This window comes from Sturnira hondurensis, unplaced genomic scaffold (genome assembly GCF_014824575.4).
Source record: "Sturnira hondurensis isolate 20B ecotype Veracruz unplaced genomic scaffold, ASM1482457v3 Scaffold0021632, whole genome shotgun sequence".
NCBI lineage: Eukaryota > Metazoa > Chordata > Mammalia > Chiroptera > Phyllostomidae > Sturnira > Sturnira hondurensis.
Window position 1 is genome coordinate 3848607 of NW_028094263.1, and position 17004 is coordinate 3865610.

The window sequence follows — 17004 nt, forward strand, 5'->3', positions numbered from 1 at the left end:
GGCGGCAGAGGCCTGTGTTTCTAAGGATTCTTCTTGTTGTCCACGAAGGAGTGAGAACCAAGAGTGGCCAGCAGAGGGCGCAGGAGGCCTTTGTCTTCCAGAGCCAAAGCCAGAGCAGTAGTGCCCCCTTCTGGGGGCTCAAGGATTTTCTTTTATAATGAATACTTAATCTATTTCCAAATGTTCTCTGCCCACAGAGGGCAGAACCAGACCCCCTCCTGCCAGGAGAAACATGGTTGACAGCCAGTCAGAGGAAGAGAAGGGGCCTTAGCCTCCCCCCACCCCCGTACAGACTTTAGGGAAGGGAAACTAGATCATCTTACAGATGAGGAAACTGCACCAGGCTCTACTTACCAGGCAAAAGGCAGACAGGGTTGGGAGAGCAAGGTGACTTGCTCAAGGTCACACAGGTAGTAAATGGCAGTCCTGGGACTTTAACCTGGGCCTGTCTGACCAAAGCCTGTGCTTCCTTCCCCACCTCCCGGGAGGGCAGATTCCTTGGTCTGTCCTAGAGCGAGGCAGGCTGGCCAGGGTCAGTGAAGTAGGGCCGTGGGGCCAACTTGGGGCATGCTGGCTTGCTCGCCTGTTTGTTTCTTTTCTCCACTGCACGGTGAGGACTCTGAGCCATGGGAGGGAGCAGCATGGCCCTTTCTCACCTAAAAATTGTGACGACAAGCCCGGTTGCCCATTCCAGAGCTGTGCAGCAAGCCAGGCCACCAGGCACGGTCAGGGATCCTGATGAGGCCCTGACTGGGGAAGCGTATTTCCACTGGGAAAATTCAGTTCTCCAACCCGACAGGGAGGCCCCCAGACCCTCCATGAGTGTGTGCTGGGCGGGTTGGGGGGGCAGTGGTAGGGATGCGAGGGAGGCTGCCCCCATGGAAAGGAACTCTTCTGGAGAAGTGCCTAGAAACTTGAGACTGTGGTCAGCTGGGATGTCAGAACCAACAGCTTTCAGGGAGACAGGAAGCCCAAAGTATGTCTACTCACTCTCCCGGAGCCTCGAGGGGAGTCCCCAGCCAACGGCAGCCCCTCCTCTGGGCAGGGTGGGGGAGGTGGGCACGTCTGTCCCCTCCGTAGGTGTATTCCCGGCGTTGAACCTAGTGCCTGGTGCATAGTGAGCGCTCAGTGTTTACTGGGTGAGTGGGTGGATGGGTGAGTGAGTTGCTACTGAGGTTATGCCCGTCTGGGCTTTTCCACCCAGGGGTTCATTCCTGGAAGCTGAGCTGATGACCCTCCAGTTTCTGCCTCCTTGGCACTTGGACATGATGAGCCCCAGATGGTTGTTAAGGGAACAAGCTGCCCCTTCTGCAGGCCCGTGGCCCCCACAGGTGTACGGGCTCCGTCCAGCCTGAGGCCGTATAGCTGGGGGTCTGTGTAGTCATGGGTTTGTGTAGTACTGGTCCGTGTACTCACGGGTCTGCGTGGTCCCAGTCCATGTAGTCCTGGTCTGTGTAGTCATGGGTCCATGTAGTCCTGGGTCCATGTAGTCATGGGTCCATATAGCCCAGGGTCTGTGTAGTCATGGTTTGTGTAGTCATGGGTCCATGTAGTCATGGTCCGTGTAGTCATGGGTCCATGTAGTCATGGTCCGTGTAGTCATGGTCCGTGTAGTCATGGTCCATGTAGTCAGGGTCCATGTAGTCATGGGTCCAGGCTGGGGTTGCCCTGTGCAGAGCTGCTCTGGCTCTGAGGCCCGGCCAGTCAGAGGACGGCTGGAATTAGTGAGGGACATGACCTCCTGCTGGGGTTTCTAGACATGGCCATCACCTGGCCGGCCTGCCCTGCCTGGGACTCCTGTCATCTGCGGTATGTTCAGACAACAGAGTGGACGTGGCCATAAGGCAGCAGACCCGCCCTCACCCTGCACAGAGGGCGGAAGCTGGGGTGTGGGGAGCACAGAGACTTGCCCAGGGTCGCATAGCAAGAAATGTCAGAGCAGAGATGTGCAAACTCAGGCGTTCATCTCTTGGCGGCCAGTCCCCAACCAGCTCCTATGTGTTTACTAAGCCAACTGGGGCTCAAAGACGTTGCCAGGGCATTTGTTCAGTTACTCACTCAGCAAACATGGCGATACCTACTGTGTGTACACTGGCATTTTTCAACCTTGGCACTGGTGACCTTTGGGATCAGATCATTCCTCACTGTGGGTGACTGCTCTGTGTGACAACGGGGGGTTTAGCAGTGTCCCTGGCTAGGTGTTGGGGTGTTCCTCCAGTTTGCAACCATAGAAAACATTTCCAGACTTTCCCTCATGCTCCGGAGGGGGACAAAATCCCCCCCGTCGAGCACCACTGGTGAATCAGGTCAGGGCACTGGCTGCGAAGCCAGGCTGCCTGAGGCTGAACCCTGGCTCTGCTCCGTGTATTCTGTGTGGCCTTGCACGAGGTACTCCTGCCTTTGTTCCTCAGTCTCCTCGTCTGTAAAGTGGGGTTCAGGGTAACAGTAGCTGCCTCTCAGGGTGACGGAGAGGGTTTCGTGAGTTAATATCTGTAAAGCACTTACAGAGGTGCCTGGCAGTTCATGAGGGTTATGTGAAAGTCACCACTGTCACCATTCCATGCCCGAGACGTGCAGGTCCTGGGGACGCTGAGATGGATGGAACCCATTCGGCTCTGAAGTGACTCCCCTTCTTCATGCTCTGGGCTGTCTGTGTCCAGGGAAGCCCCACATGAGCAAGGCCCTGGGCACGGGGCTGTGTTGGCAGAGTCAGGGGGATCTTGAAAGGTCCTAAAAGCCCACAAGGCCTTTAGCCAGGCAGAGAAGGGAGGGAGAGCGCTCTAGGCAGAGGGGACTGTGTGTGCAAAAGCAGGCATGAGTGTGAGTGTGAGCTCCTCCAGAGAAATGGGGGCCATCCCGAAGCTTCTGTAGACTTCTGGGTCCCCAGAGCACGTTTGGGCACTCTCAAACTCAGGTCAAAGGCTGGCTTTTTAGGGCGTCCTCTGCTCAGCCTCTCTCTTGGGACAGCACTTTTAACAATAACAGCTATTCTTTTTAATAACTTTTATATCTTTATGGATTTAGAATAATTTACATATTATATTTAATAGCCATTTATTGTGCACTAACAATGTGTTTTATGTGCAGTATTTCATTTTCGGGTCACTTTTTTAAAAATCGAGCTGTGATGGGTCAGGGACACAATGACTCGATACTCGCGCCCAGTGGGTAGCCATCAGCACAGGGAGCCCAGGGGACGTCCGCGCCGCACGCGGTCGCAAGCTCATTCTCTCCCGACGAGCCCTTCAGGTCTAATCTCTAAGCCGCTCGCAAGCACACAACGCCAGGTTGTCACTGTGGCCGCCTGCCGTGCGTCACATTCCCAGGAGCAGGTCACAGCCGCGCGTTTGTTCCCTCCGACCGCCCTCACCCATGGCACGCCCCACCCATTCCTTCTCTCTTGGCTACCGGCAGTGTGTTCTGTGCGTGTATGAACTCGAGTTTGGGGTTTTTTCTAATGACTTTTATTCCACGTTTAAGTGCAATCATCCCGTATTTGTCTTGCTCTGACTTATTTCACTTGGCATGATGCTCTCAAATCGGTTGTCGCAAGAGGCAAGGTTTCCTTCTTCTTCATGGCTGGACAGTACTGGGTCCAGCAGCAGTACAGCCCATGTGAGTGTGGTTGGCAGGGTGATACTAGGGGTGCAGTAATTTACAGTTGTAATTTGAACATTTCACCTAAAATTCATATGGTGTGCTTGAGTGTGCTATTATGTTACAGAATTACACACTTATGATTGTGTAATAAAGAAGGGGCGTTATTTGTGCCGGGCTCTGTGTTCTGTTTCCTTTTCTTCACCCATTCACCCACCTACAGACGCCTGGGCTATTGTGAGTAACGCCACAGGGAACACGGGGTGCACGTGTCGCTTTGGGTTAGTGTTTTTGTTCTGTTCGGACACCTGGAAGTGGAGTTGCCGGGCCATACGGTGGTCCTATTTTTAATTGTTTGAGGGGGCTCCCTGCTGTTTTCCACAGTGATTGCCCCAGTTTGCATTCCCACCAGCGAGGCCCATTCGGTTCCCTTTTCTCTGCGTCCTCACCAACACTCGTTCTTTCTTTTGTTTTTGGTAATAGCCGCACGGTATTCCGTGTTCGTTCTCACCACCGTTCTCGGTGGAGACGCTGCTATTACTGCGCCCATTTTACAGATGGGGCAAACAGTCTCAGAGAGAGAGGTCACTTGCCTGAGATGAAGCTGAGCCCAAGATGACCGACCCCAGGTCTTTCTTAAACTCTCTCCCTCTTCCCTCTCTGGTCTCTCTCTTGTTTTTCTTCTGTACCTCTTGTTTGGGGAAGTCATATGCCTGGCTGTGATTAATAATAACTGAAGTTCGTGGCACGTGGTCAAAATTGTTTTCCCCCTTCATCCCTGACCCCACCTGCCTCCGCTCCCATACATACCCACCCTACAGGTTAATGTGTGTCCTTCCAACCACCTCCTATACTTATTTTTATTTAAATTTTTAAAAAAGAGTTTATGTATTTATCTTTAGAGGGAAAGGGAAGGAGAGAGGGAGAGAAATACCAATGTATGGTTGCCTCTTGTGAGTCCCCTGTTAGGAACTGGCGTGCAACCCAGGCATGTGCCCTGACTGGGAATCAAACCACAGTTGTTTGGTTCGCAGGCCCATGCTCAATGCACTGTGTTACATCAGCCGGGGCCTATACTTATTTTTAAATAGATGCATATCCTCAATGCTACATAATAGTTTCTGTGTGTTTTAACTTTCAACCAGTGAGCTTAGCTTATATACTTTATTGTAAAGTTTGTATTTTTAGGACTTATTTCTGTTATCCTAAATGTTATTTGGTTTTTTTTTTCCTATTTACCACATTTTCATTTCATTTGATTATTTATTTATTTATTTATATTTTAGAGAGAGAAGAAGGGGGAGGGAGAAAGAGACAGAAAGAGAGAAACATTGATGTGAGAGAGAAACATCCATCCATTGCCTTCCAAACACACCTTGACCGGGGACCAAACCTGCAACCCAGGCCTGTGCCCTGACTGGGAATCGAACAGGCGACCTTTCAGTTTGCAGGATGATGCCCGACCAACTGAGCCACACTGGCTGGGGCCATTTCATTTCATTCACTTATTTTGGTCTGTCTTACCTGGCTTTGGCTGCATTGATTTTCATTTTTTTAGCATGAAAATCATACAATTTATAAAACCTATACTTATGTTTAATTATACAATTATAAAGCCCATGCTTATGTTTTGTTTTCACTATCCGTTTCTAAAGCTACTAGTATCCACATCTTCTTTCCACCACACCTAAAGCCAGGTGTCTCGGTGACCTTTCACCTCTCCCTGGGTTCGAGTTCCGGGTTGTCATGGCTGCCCTTTGTGGGTGTGTATGTGCTGTTCTTGGTTTGATAACAAAGGCCTGTTCTCTCTACCATCTTGAAGCTGATTGCTCAGCCCTGGATTCATTTCTTTACTTGCTCATGTGCTCAGTTAAGAGAATCTTTGTGTGGTGCTTTCTGATATCTTAGAACAGCTTTGTTTCACACTCGAACTTTAACGAGAGTGTAGTAGGGCATAAAATTCTAGGTTCAGAATCCCTGCATCTGCGGTCCAGCAACACACTGGAGTAATCACTTCCTTCTCGTGTTGTGCCTGTTGCCGCTGAAAGTTCTGGTTGTAGCTGGTGCTTATTCGTGTGTCAGCAGTCTGTTTTTGTTTTTTAGAAAACTTCTAGTTTCCTCTTCAAGATTCTCAAGTTTCACAAAATATATTCAAGAGTGGAGTTTTTTACTTTAATTTCTATCCCGTTTGGCATTCATGAGAAACCTCTTGCCTGCCTCCCCCTGGTCCTAACACCTCCTTCCAGGTGCTTCCCTTTTCGGGGTGGAGTGTGCTGCCCCTGGTGTAAGAGTGGACTAGCCCAGGGCTGGTGTGGGGTGCACGCAGCTCTACTGGCCACGTTTCCCTCCCATACTGGGGCACAGTCTTTTCTTTCCTCAAGGGTTCCTCATTGTCCGTGGGGTTGGTTGGGTCTCAGGGTCCATCAGCCTCCCTCTGAGGCCTCTCAGGACTAGGCCAGCCTGGGGCTTGTCAGGAAGGTTGGGGGGGGGGCGGTGGCCCTGGCCTCTTGGTGCCCCTCCTGTTCCATTCTGTCCGGCGCCTGCGTGGTCCTCTGGACTGAGCAGGTTGGCAGCACAGGCTTCCCTGTCTCCCCTCGGCCCCTTCGCACGCCAATTTCATCACTTCCTTTTGTCTCCTCTGCAGTCAGACTGGTTCTTCAGTGATGACGAGGACAAGGGAGAGCGAGTAAGTGGCGCAGAGGGCAGCGGGTGGGGTCTGGTCTGAGGTGGGCCCTCACTCCGAGCTGGGGGTGGGGGAGAAGCAAGACTCAAGCAGGGGAAGGTCCCTGTCCTCACGGCACCTCCAGTCTGATGGAGGAAAGAGAGCCCCTCCCCTCGGGAGCCCTCAAGCCCACAGGAGACGCACCCTCAGGAGTTCTCGGTCTGCGTGGGGAGATGGAGGCCTCCTCTAAGGCAGCGGAGCCCAGTAGCAAAGGCAGACCCCACCGTCCAGTCTTGGTGGAGGACGTGGGTTTTAGGAAGGTGCGGTCTGCTGGGGGACACGGGTCTGGCCTTCGGCTGCAGGAGCAGCTCGGGACTTTGGGTTTCAATCAAGGAGTTGGGAAGGCTCAAAAGAGACACGGAGCACCTGCCCTCAAGAGTGCCCGACTGGTGGGGGTGACAGTCACTGCCCCAGTGAGCCCCAGGCCGAGGGAGAAGACATGCGCCCTGTCTTCAAGACGCCCCATTCTGCAGGCTCCACGGTCCAGCTGACCGAGGGTGCGCTGGCTGACCCTCGGTTGACCCTCCCTCTGTTTGCAGACCCCTGTGGATGACAAGGAGCCTCAGTCCGTGCCCAACATTGAGTACCTCCTGCCCAACATTGGCAGGACAGTGCCCCCTGGCGACCCAGGCTCAGGTGAGTGCGGGGTCCTGGGAAGGGGTTGGGGTACGGGTGGGCTCTGCATTCCTGAGGGCCCCAGATGCTGCCAGACGCCCAGCTTCCCTGCTCCCGCTCCTGCCCCACCAGAGAAGGGGCTGTGGCAGGGCCTTCTCCCTCTCTGGGCGGGTCCAGCTTGCCTGTGCCCACGTTCCCTTCTGCTCAGCTGTCCCTGCCCCAGGGCTGGGTGGGAGCGTTGTTCGCCCTCCTGGTTTCTTTCCTGAGCTTTCTTATTCCCCATGGGCTGTGTCCTTCTGGGCATGTTCCTCTTTTTAATTTTTCTTCCTTTTCTCCTTGCACCCCTCCACCCCTCCTCCCTCTTCTCCCTGTGCTCTCCCCCCTTGCCCTGGACCCTGTTCCTTCCCCTCCTCTCCCCCTCCTCCAGCGGACCTGTTGGAGATTTAAAGGGTACAGTGTGGCGTCGCGTCCTCGGTCACTAACAGTGGCGGGTGATTATAAGAAGGCTGGGCAGGCATGTGGGGCAAGCAGAGACATCTGGGCTATGAGGACCTCACCCTGACATGCCAGCTACCCAAGGCTGCAACAGCCCACATCCCATCAGAGAGCCCCTTCTCAGGAGGAAGGAGGCAACTGGCTAGGGCCTGATCCTGTCCCTCTTGCCAAGAAGGCTGGGCGTGGCATGGCCGACCTCCTGCAGGTCCTCGGCCCCACCCCCACAGCCTTGTCTCTGTGCAGCCCGGTCTGGCTCTCCAGGCAGGGGGAGGCTTGGCTGGTAGCAGGACCCAGCCTTTCTGGGCACCAGTGGCATCGCTTTTCAGAAGCCTCTATAGCCGTAGCTGCCGCCTCCGTTACCTTCGAGGACTGGCTCTTTCTGCTTCTGAAACCAGATCCCCCGGCCATTCGGCCTATGGCCAGGCCTGTGGCCTTCTCATAGCAGAGTAGCCCAGAGACCAAGAAATGCCGGGTGCCTTCTTGGCTCAGGCCACTAACTCCTCCCACCCCGAGGGTGACCTGCCCCTAGTATTTTGACGGGTCCTGTCTCTGACGGAGGCATATCACACACCCCCTCGTGGCAGAGGCAGGCTGGGGAGGGGCCCAGAGGGTATGGGGTGGGGATGGCAGAGGAGCCCCCGTCTCTTCTAATCACCCGCTGCCGCCCCTGGCCCCGTGGTGTGTTGGTGTGTCGCTGTGTGATCAGCACGTCTGCTCTTCTCACCGTTCGGGGAGGGCTGGGGCTGAGACATCTAACTTGCTTGCCAGCGAGGGTGGATTAACCGCACCTGTCCACTGCCCCGTCGGACCCGGGAGGTCCTGGGATCCCCAGTTCTGGAGAAGACGCTGCCAGGACTTGTTTCTGGTTCCTTCTCCACCCCAGTGATATGAAGGGAGTGGGACCCAAGTCCAATTGAGGTGATAAGGATTTTACTCTCCTGCATAACTCTGGTTATAAATGAGGGCCTTGCCCCATAAGGGCGGACGGACCTCAAGTCTGGAGGTAGAACCCGTTAAGACTCAGGTTCTCAGGTAACTCTACCTCCAATGTCCACCTACTCCATGCCTGCCCCTGTATTCCATCGCTCATCCACCTGGTCCTCTTCCTTCTCACGTCCTGAAAGCGGGGGGTGAGGGTGAGTGTGGTAGGGCACCCCCCTCTCTGTGCACTGTGGTCTCCATTTCTCCAGAGCATTGGTGATGTGCTGTGTCTCACTGTTGTGGTTTTGTGGACTGCATCCCATACTGGCCGTTTTATCTAGTGCCCAGAGTAACAGGGGTAGGAGGGGGGAGAGGAACTAGGCCCCCCAGAAAGCCCTCCTTGCCCTTATCTCTGGGCAGATGAGGGTTCAGTGGCTGGCTGCCTGATGTCACTTGCTGCCTCAAATGGAAGTGGTGATTGACACCGCTCTCTGCCCTCTCCCTATCCCATGGGAAATGACCGCAGGGGTTCATGGCGCTCCCCGGGCCCAGGGAGATCTCGGGTTTCTGAACTCCCCAGCCTGTGAAGCCTCCGAGGAGAGGAGAATGTGTCCACAAGTCTCAGCCTGCTCTCACCCCATCCAACTTTCGTTTTTCTTTCTGTTTTCACCAACAGACTCTACTACCTGTAGTTCAACCAAGTCCAAGGTAAGTCCCAAGGCCATTCTGAGGGCTTTATCCCTATATAAGCTAGCCCACTTCACGTGCTGGTCAAGGGAATTGGCCGAATTGCAACTGGACCCTGAGAGAAGTTCATGGTCATGGGGAAGGAGGGTAGGAAACACCGATGTCCAAGATAAACTGAGGAGTCGCTTGCCTTGGCAGTGAGGTGTCTGGTGTAGTGAAGGGCCTGACTTGGGAAGCAGTGTTGCCCAACGGTTAGAAGCCAGGACAGTCCTGGGTTTGAGTTCTGGCTCCACTACCTGGTAGCTTTGGAGCACTGGGCACGTTACTCAACCTCTTTCTGACCCTCAGCTTCCTCATCCGTAAATGATGGGGCCAATATTTATCCCCATAAATGGGGTGAACAATAAATACGCCCGATAGAACTATGTTTAAGGGCTTTGGAGAGCCCGAAGCAAGTAGAAGGAAGGAAATAATAAAGATAAGAGCAGAAATCAATGAAACTGAAAACAATTGAGAAAATCAATAAAAACCAAAGCTGGTTCTTTGAAGCGAGTCTCACAGCCAGCCTCTCGCCTGCCCTCCGAGACGGAACCCTTCAGGTGAGCGCGCCTGCCGGGGGCAGGGGCGTGTCTCAGCTCCAAACACGGCAGACTGGGTACCAAACACGGCAGACTGGGCCGCTTAAGCAACAGGACTTTATTTTCTCACAGTTCTGGAGGCTGGATCCAAGATCAAGGGGTTGGCATGGTCAGGGCCGAGTGAGGACGTCTGTGTTGGCTGCCTTTGTCCTGTGTCCTCAGATGGCAGGGAGGGCTCTGTGGTGTCTTGTCTCACAAGAGCACTGATGTCACCATAAGGTCCCCACCCTCGTGGCCTCTTCCCCAGCTGGCCACATCTTTTGGACCATAAGATGCACCTAGGTTTTAGAGGAGGAAAATAGGAAAACAAATTTTGAAGCATAAAACATGGTAAAATATTTAATAACATAAATAACATAATATTTCACCAATGTAAATGTAAACAGAACTCAACAGCAGCATTAGCAACCATTATTACTCCCAAATTTGGGGGGGTGCATCTCACAGTCCCAAAAATACAGTAATTACATTGGGGCTTCAATTTGTTAGGCCTTCAGTATATGGATTTGAGGGACGGGGCACAATTCTGTCCATAGTGGTCAGTGAAATCATTTAAATATTGCTGGTTGAACTGAGCTCACTTCTGTCTGGGTCTCTAAGCCTTGGCCAGGTCCCAGCAAGGCCACTGTGCCTGATGAATGCACTGGAGAGAAGGAAGCCTGCTCTAGTCAGCACAGGCCCCCTGTAACTTCTTCATAAAGCCTCTGCCTACATACCTGTGGTGATGGGGAGCTCACTCCATCACAAGACTTTTGTGGCAGGGAGCAAGTTCATTATAGTGACCCGAATCTAGCTCTTTGTGCCTTCCACCCACCTATGAGCCCCCTGTTTCCCATAGCCTCTCCTGCACTGGCCCCTTGGCCTTTATGTGAACTTACTGACCTCTGCACTCACTGGAAGTGACCATTCTGACCTCTTACTTTTGTAACTAGTTGGGATGAGAGGGTCATTTGGTCAGATTGTCCTCAGGGCCTCTCAAGGCTCTCAGAGAGCGTGGCCAGGACAGAAGGCAGCACTAGCCACCATGGGCCTCAGAGTGGTCACAGTAGTGCTGCCATGTCGCAGAAGTCCAAGGGTGCCTTCTGGAGCCATGCAGTGCGGGCAGCCATGACCTAGGGCCACGTGCCAGTGAATCCTGAATTCCTGATGTGCTCTGGCTTCCTTAGAACTAACTGATGNCTCAGGGCCTCTCAAGGCTCTCAGAGAGCGTGGCCAGGACAGAAGGCAGCACTAGCCACCATGGGCCTCAGAGTGGTCACAGTAGTGCTGCCATGTTGCAGAAGTCCAAGGGTGCCTTCTGGAGCCATGCAGTGCGGGCAGCCATGACCTAGGGCCACGTGCCAGTGAATCCTGAATTCCTGATGTGCTCTGGCTTCCTTAGAACTAACTGATGTGAGAGAGAGTGCACGGGATGCAGTGGCCACAGCAGGCACCTCTGTGTCTCCATTTGTCCTTACACTGTGGCTGAAAGAGGAGGTGGCCTGTAAGGAGGTGTCCCAGGGCAGGTCATTCCAGCCCAGCAGGGGGACCAGTCCCAGCATCTACCTCTACAAGGCTTCTTATGTTGAGGGAACCCCACTCACCCATTTGTTCATTCACTTAATGTTTATTGAGCACTTACTATGTGCTAGGAGTCATGGATGCAAACACAAGCCGCAGACCTTACTTGCTCTCAGAGAACGCAGAGTTTGGTATAGGTGATGTGGAAGCAAAGCTATTCTGATGTGAGAAGAGCTGCTGTAAATGCATCTTCAAAGGGCTATGGGACAGAAGTGATTTACCAGCTCAGCCATAGCAAAGGTTGTGAGGTTGCTGCACAAAGGGTGCCATGTTGGAGCTGGGCCAGGCAGGAGGAGTAAGAACTCATCCAGCAAACAGGGTAGCTGTGGGAGGAGGGGAGGGAAACTGAGTCAGCCAGTGTTAAAGTGCAAGTCATATCAAGGGAAGGGTTGGTAGGTCAGCACTGCCAGAGTGAAGGCTGGTTTGGGTCGGGGTCAGGCCAGGGAGGGCACTAGGCTGGGAAAGCTGGGACTGGGTTGTGAAGGGCCCTGAGCCCCTGCTGTGGTGGGGGTGGGGTCCGGGAGAGTCCAGCCTTCCCTCAGGACTGATAAGGATTGATTGCTCCAGAGGAGAAGGGACTGGGGTGCCTGGGGTAGAGGCAAGGAGTCCTATTAAGAGAGGAGAGACTTAGAAAAGTCAGAGTGAGAGCCTCAGTGAAGGATGATGAGGATGAGCTGGCTTTGGGAGTCATTTCAAGAGAATGGAGAGAAGGGGAGAGGGAAGGCTCAGATCACTTTAAGGAGGTGGTTTGGGGCCAGGGTAGGGAGTGTATGTGGTTCCAGACAGGTGAGTTTCAGGGCCCTGCAGACACCGTGGCAGACACTGATTCGAAGTTGGAAAAAGAATTCTGGAGCTGGAGCTCAAATAGAGTTCGGTGTGAGACAGGGCGGCCCAGGAGCAGGGATGTTCAGGAAGTGTTTCCCCAGCAACATAGAGGAGAGAGAGGGCTGAGAACAGAGGCCTGGAGAGGTGGCAGAGGTGCGAGTCCAGCCCTTGGCTCCCAGGAAAGAGCTGAGAGTCTGGATTAAGACGGGAAGGGCTGCGGAGGACGCTCCAGGGTAGGGGGGAAGGCAGCAGGGTTAGTCTCTGGAGGTATAGTGACACTTCAGCTTGGACAGCGGTCCAAGAGAAACGGCTTATGATGCGGGTACGGGTGCCGGGGCTGGGCTTGGACCTGGGTGCCATAGTGTGGGGGTGTCCGGATGGGAAGGTGGAGGGCGCTCAGGCCCTCCTGACTGGGGCTAGGTGAGTGGGCAGCGCTGGCGACAGTCTGGACGCCTCCTGAATAGTGACCTGTCTCTTCCCAGGGCACGTGGGCCCCCAAGAAGGAGCCGTACACCCGGGAGATGCTGGCGATCTCCTTCATCTCGGCTGTCAACCGCAAAAGGAAGAAGCGGCGGGAGGCCCGGGGGCTGGGCAGCAGCACAGACGACGACTCGGAGCAGGAGGCACACAAGCCCGGGGCGGTGACAACGGTGCCGAGTTCCCAGGACCAGCCAGAGGGGCAGCTGCTGGGCGCCCCCGCCCAAGAAGCCTCCGGGCGCCTCAGCCCCCCGGCGCCGGAGGAGCGGCTGGCCGCGGACACGCGCTCCATCGTCTCGGGCTACTCCACCCTGTCCACCATGGACCGCAGTGTGTGCTCTGGCGCCGGCGGCAGGCGGGCGGGCGCCGGGGACGAGGCAGATGACGAGCGCAGCGAGCTGAGCCACGTGGAGACGGACACGGAGGGAGGCGCGGGGCCCGGAGGGCGCCTGGCACGCCGACCCTCCTTCACTTCGCACCATCTGATACCCTGCGACACCCTGGCGCGGCGCCGCCTGGCCCGGAACCGCCCGGACGGGGAAGGCGCGGGCACGGGGCGCGGCGGCCCCCGAGCCCCCGAGCCCTCCGGCTCGGCCTCGTCCAGCAGCCAGGAGTCGCTGCGCCCCCCAGCGGCCCCCGCGGTGGCAGCGCTGGGCGTGCGGCCCTCGCGCCTCGAGGCGCTGCGCCTGCGCCTGCGCGGCACCGCAGATGACATGCTGGCCGTACGGCTTCGTCGGCCGCTGTCACCTGAGACGCGGAGGCGCCGGAGCAGCTGGCGCCGTCACACGGTGGTGGTGCAGAGCCCTCTGACCGACCTCAACTTCAACGAGTGGAAGGAGCTGGACGGAGGGTGTACTGCGGGTCCCCCGGGCCCTCGGGCGCACAGTGACAACAAGGACTCTGGCCTCAGCAGCCTGGAGTCCACCAAGGCGCGGGCTCCGTCTTCCGCGGCCTCGCTGCCACCTGCGTCCGGGGCCCCTGGGGCCCTGCAGAGCCAGCCCCCGCGCCGCTCGGCAGCCTCCCGCCTCCATCAGTGTCTGTGACCAGCCTCCTTCCCTCCCTTCCCCGTGCCATTCGCCTCCCATTCAGAGTCCCTTGGGAAACAGGCATCTCCTCTGGCTTGCACCCCCCTCTCCTGCTGCCCCTGGCGCATGGGGCGCTGAGGCCATGTCTCCAGTTTATGTGCTGGGATTGATAGAGGGTGGGCAGAATGTGAATGGGAGGGAGGGGACTAGTGGAAGGAGAGGGGAGAGGCAGCTGGGGGCCTGTGTCCCCTGGGTAGATGACAGAGTGTGCCCTTCTGGGCCCTTCTGTGTCTGCACTTAAAGCCCCTTTGGCTATGGGGTGTGGATAGGGAACCCCCTAGTCTCAGACTAAAGGAAAAACACTGCGTGATGCTGGTTCTTCGCTTCCTTCCTCTGCCCCCACCCCCATTAGCGCCTAGCGCCTAGCTAACGGGTGTGGGGATTTCGTATGTACGTCTAGGGGGAGGGGGTAGAGTGGTGGTGTCCACGGGAGGGGGGCTGTGTATGCAAGTGTGTGTAGTCACTGTGCAAACGTGTTTCCAGTAGCAACCTCCGCCACCCCTGCTTCCTTTGTCCCTCCGCCCGCACGCCCACCAGGGCTCCCTGCCTTTGGCACACACAGGGATCCTTCCCTCCTGCTGATTTTCGGAGCTGGGGGAGGGGGTTGTGGCCACTCCACAGAGGCGGGGCTGAGACTTTCACCAGGTTCACTCCCCTAGCAACCTTTTGGCAAACTCTAAATCAGCGGTCCCCAACCTTTTTGGCACAAGGGACCGGTTTCGTGGAAGAAAATTTTTCCACCGACTGGGTGAGGGGGCAGGGGAGGAGACAGGAGGCGGAGCTCAGGGGGTAACAAGAAGCTTCATAAGCTTGCCAGCCGCTCACCTCCTGTTCTGCGGTCCGGTGCCTAACAGGCCACGGCCCGGCGCCAGTCCGAGGTCCAGGGGTTGGAGACCCTGGTCTAAATCATCCCTCCCTCCCCGCTGCGCTCTGACCCTGCGGAGCTGCCCATTCCCCGGACAGTTTAGGGAGGGTCCAGGGTCCCCGCCCCACAACTAGAGCTCCCTGGCCACTCTTTGTTCTTCCAGCTGTGCCGGCTTCTTCCACAACCCAGGAGCACCCCGCCCCCCAACACACACACACCCCTTCTGCGCTCGGTGGGTAAAGCATCCTTGGTCTCTGCCTCTCTCTCTCTCTCTCTCTCTCTCTCTCTCTCTCTCTCTCTCTCTCTCTCTCTATCTCACACACACACACACACACACACACACACACACACACTGATTTATGGGGTCTGAGCTGGGCTGTTCCTTCAGAATGGGCGAGACCCAGCCCCTCTCCTCCCCCCATTGTAAATAGACCTCCTATCCCCAGGCCTCCCACGCTCGCCCTTACTCATTCCAGGGACGCCCACGTGGGGCTGCAAACCCTACTGCCACGTCTATCAGTCCTCTTGATTTATGCAAAGATTTGCTGTAAAGTAGATTTCTCCTTTCCCCTCCCTTTTATTGTAAATACTGTCTCTAAATGTGTAACATATTATAAAGAATTTATAAGGATTTTTAAAGATGTTTTGCTCATTTAAAGTGTTGTAACAGTGTTGCAAAAGCCTCCGACCCCACGTCAGCATGTCCCCCTCCACTATGTCTTTGGCACACCTCTCTAGGCGACAACTAAGATATCCTGCTTCTGAAAAGTCCTGTCTTAAAAGTATAGTCTATATCTTGGAAATAAATGGCCTTCCTTGAGGCGTGAGTCAGATGTCTCACTTGTTCTGGAGGGAGGAGAGGGCCAGAGCGGGGCTGAGACGGGGGCAGTGTGAGGTCTCTGGCTCACAAAAGGAGGACAGCCGGGGCTGGAAGGGGGGAGGCGGTGGCAGAGTGGAGGCAAAGCTCTACCTCCCGGTACTCATCAGGGTCCTGTCCTGGGAGACTGGTATGAGCAATGACATGGGCACAAGATACAGGATGGGAGGGCAGGTGACCCTCGTTGCACGGAAAGTTTCTGTGCCCCTGCTGTGTATTCCCACAGAGGCCAGGCAGGTCCATAGGCACCTTCCTTCTCAGGCCTGCCTGGACCTTCAGAGTGGTCCAGAGATGCTGGCCAGAAGACAGGAGGCATGGGCAAGGCCTGGGCCCCCGAGAGGACCTATCCTAGCCCACTGTCATCAAAGGCACTCTGGGCCCTGACAGTATCCCCAGAGGACATTACGGGGTTTGCCTGTTGTCTCATTCATGTGCACAAATGTATAACATGGGACGGGTTTCGTTCTACCTCTCGGCACTGTAGTTTCACCTTCCAGCTTCCAGGCTGCCTTGGATGAGCCTCTTCTCCGTCTGCAGGAAAAGCAGGTGACAGCCATCCAAGTGAACCGAGGAGGGGCCCAGGAGCCGGGAAGAGAGTCACTTGCTGAATGCCCCTCCTTCCTCCACCTGGGTCCCAAAGGTGGTTTTTGTCCATCGTTGCGCTACTTAGGAGCCAGTGTTGTCGTGGGCGCACATCCGCCCCGAGAGCTTTCCAGGTGGTAAGTCGATCTTCCAACACCCTTGAGCTCCACACCACTGTCATCTTCATCTCACTTGTGGGGAGACCAAGGCACAGAGAGGTGGCGTCGCTCGTCCGGGGTCACACAGTTACTGAGTGGTGGAGGCAAGATAAATCTAAGCCCGGAGGAAAGACACACCCGCCCAAGGGCCCCCCTTCTATAGGCCGCACTAGGCTTTGGGTGAGAGAATGAATCAAAACCCTGGGCTCTCCTTCCACTCGCCTTCAAAAACAAAGGTGAAATGAAGACATCTCCGGTAAAGGAAAAACAGAGAATTTGTCGTTGGTAGACCTGCCCTTTCAGAAATACGGAAGGGAGGCAACAAGCTGATATGCGAGTACATGAGGCCAGTAACTCGGATCCACATAGAGAAAGAAAGAATGCCAGTAAGAAGCACTACATAGGTCGTGGGAAAGACAGTGTAAACATTTTTATTTGTAATTCCTTTCTTTTTTTGTCTTTAAAAGACAACTGCATAAAGCAATCATTGCAAAACCGTGTTGACAGGCAGACACATTGTGGCGAGATGCGCAGACTGTGCGGGAGAGAGGACGAGGGCCTCCCCCGGGATCCAGTGGTGAAGCGGTCCCTCCCTCCTACCATTCAGGGCCCAACGCCGAGGCCAGCCTGAGGTCGGTCAGACCCTGACTTTGCTCAGTCCGCCTTCCCCATCAGTACAATCAAGGTGATCACACCTACACCTGTGTGGTGAGGACCAACCAAACGCTCAGTGCTAGTGATGAGTGTCGCAAGGGTCAACAAAGGTCTTCTGTTGGCTTTGCGTTGGGCGGCCACCAGCAGGCCTCGAAGTCTGGGTCTGCGTTCACTCCCTGCTCCTGCCCGTCTCTTCTCCATAGTGTCCAGAACTAACTTCTGAAACAGTATCAGACCATGTCATTC

The 17004-nt window shown here is 55.3% G+C and overlaps 1 protein-coding gene across 6 annotated transcripts in view; it reads left to right on the forward strand.

Moving 5' to 3' along the window:
- The window catches only part of ARHGAP23 (Rho GTPase activating protein 23), a 77334-nt gene extending 62027 nt beyond the window's left edge, over positions 1-15307 (forward strand). For all 6 annotated transcript variants that reach the window (XM_037033210.1, XM_037033209.1, XM_037033208.1 and 3 more), the window contains 4 exons: positions 6242-6283; positions 6859-6955; positions 9027-9058; positions 12543-15307. In XM_037033210.1, coding sequence (XP_036889105.1) covers positions 6242-6283; positions 6859-6955; positions 9027-9058; positions 12543-13580 — 1209 coding nt within the window. In that variant the 3' untranslated portion in view covers positions 13581-15307. The remainder of the gene's footprint in view (positions 1-6241; positions 6284-6858; positions 6956-9026; positions 9059-12542) is intronic.
- The last annotated feature ends 1697 nt before the right edge of the window (positions 15308-17004 follow it).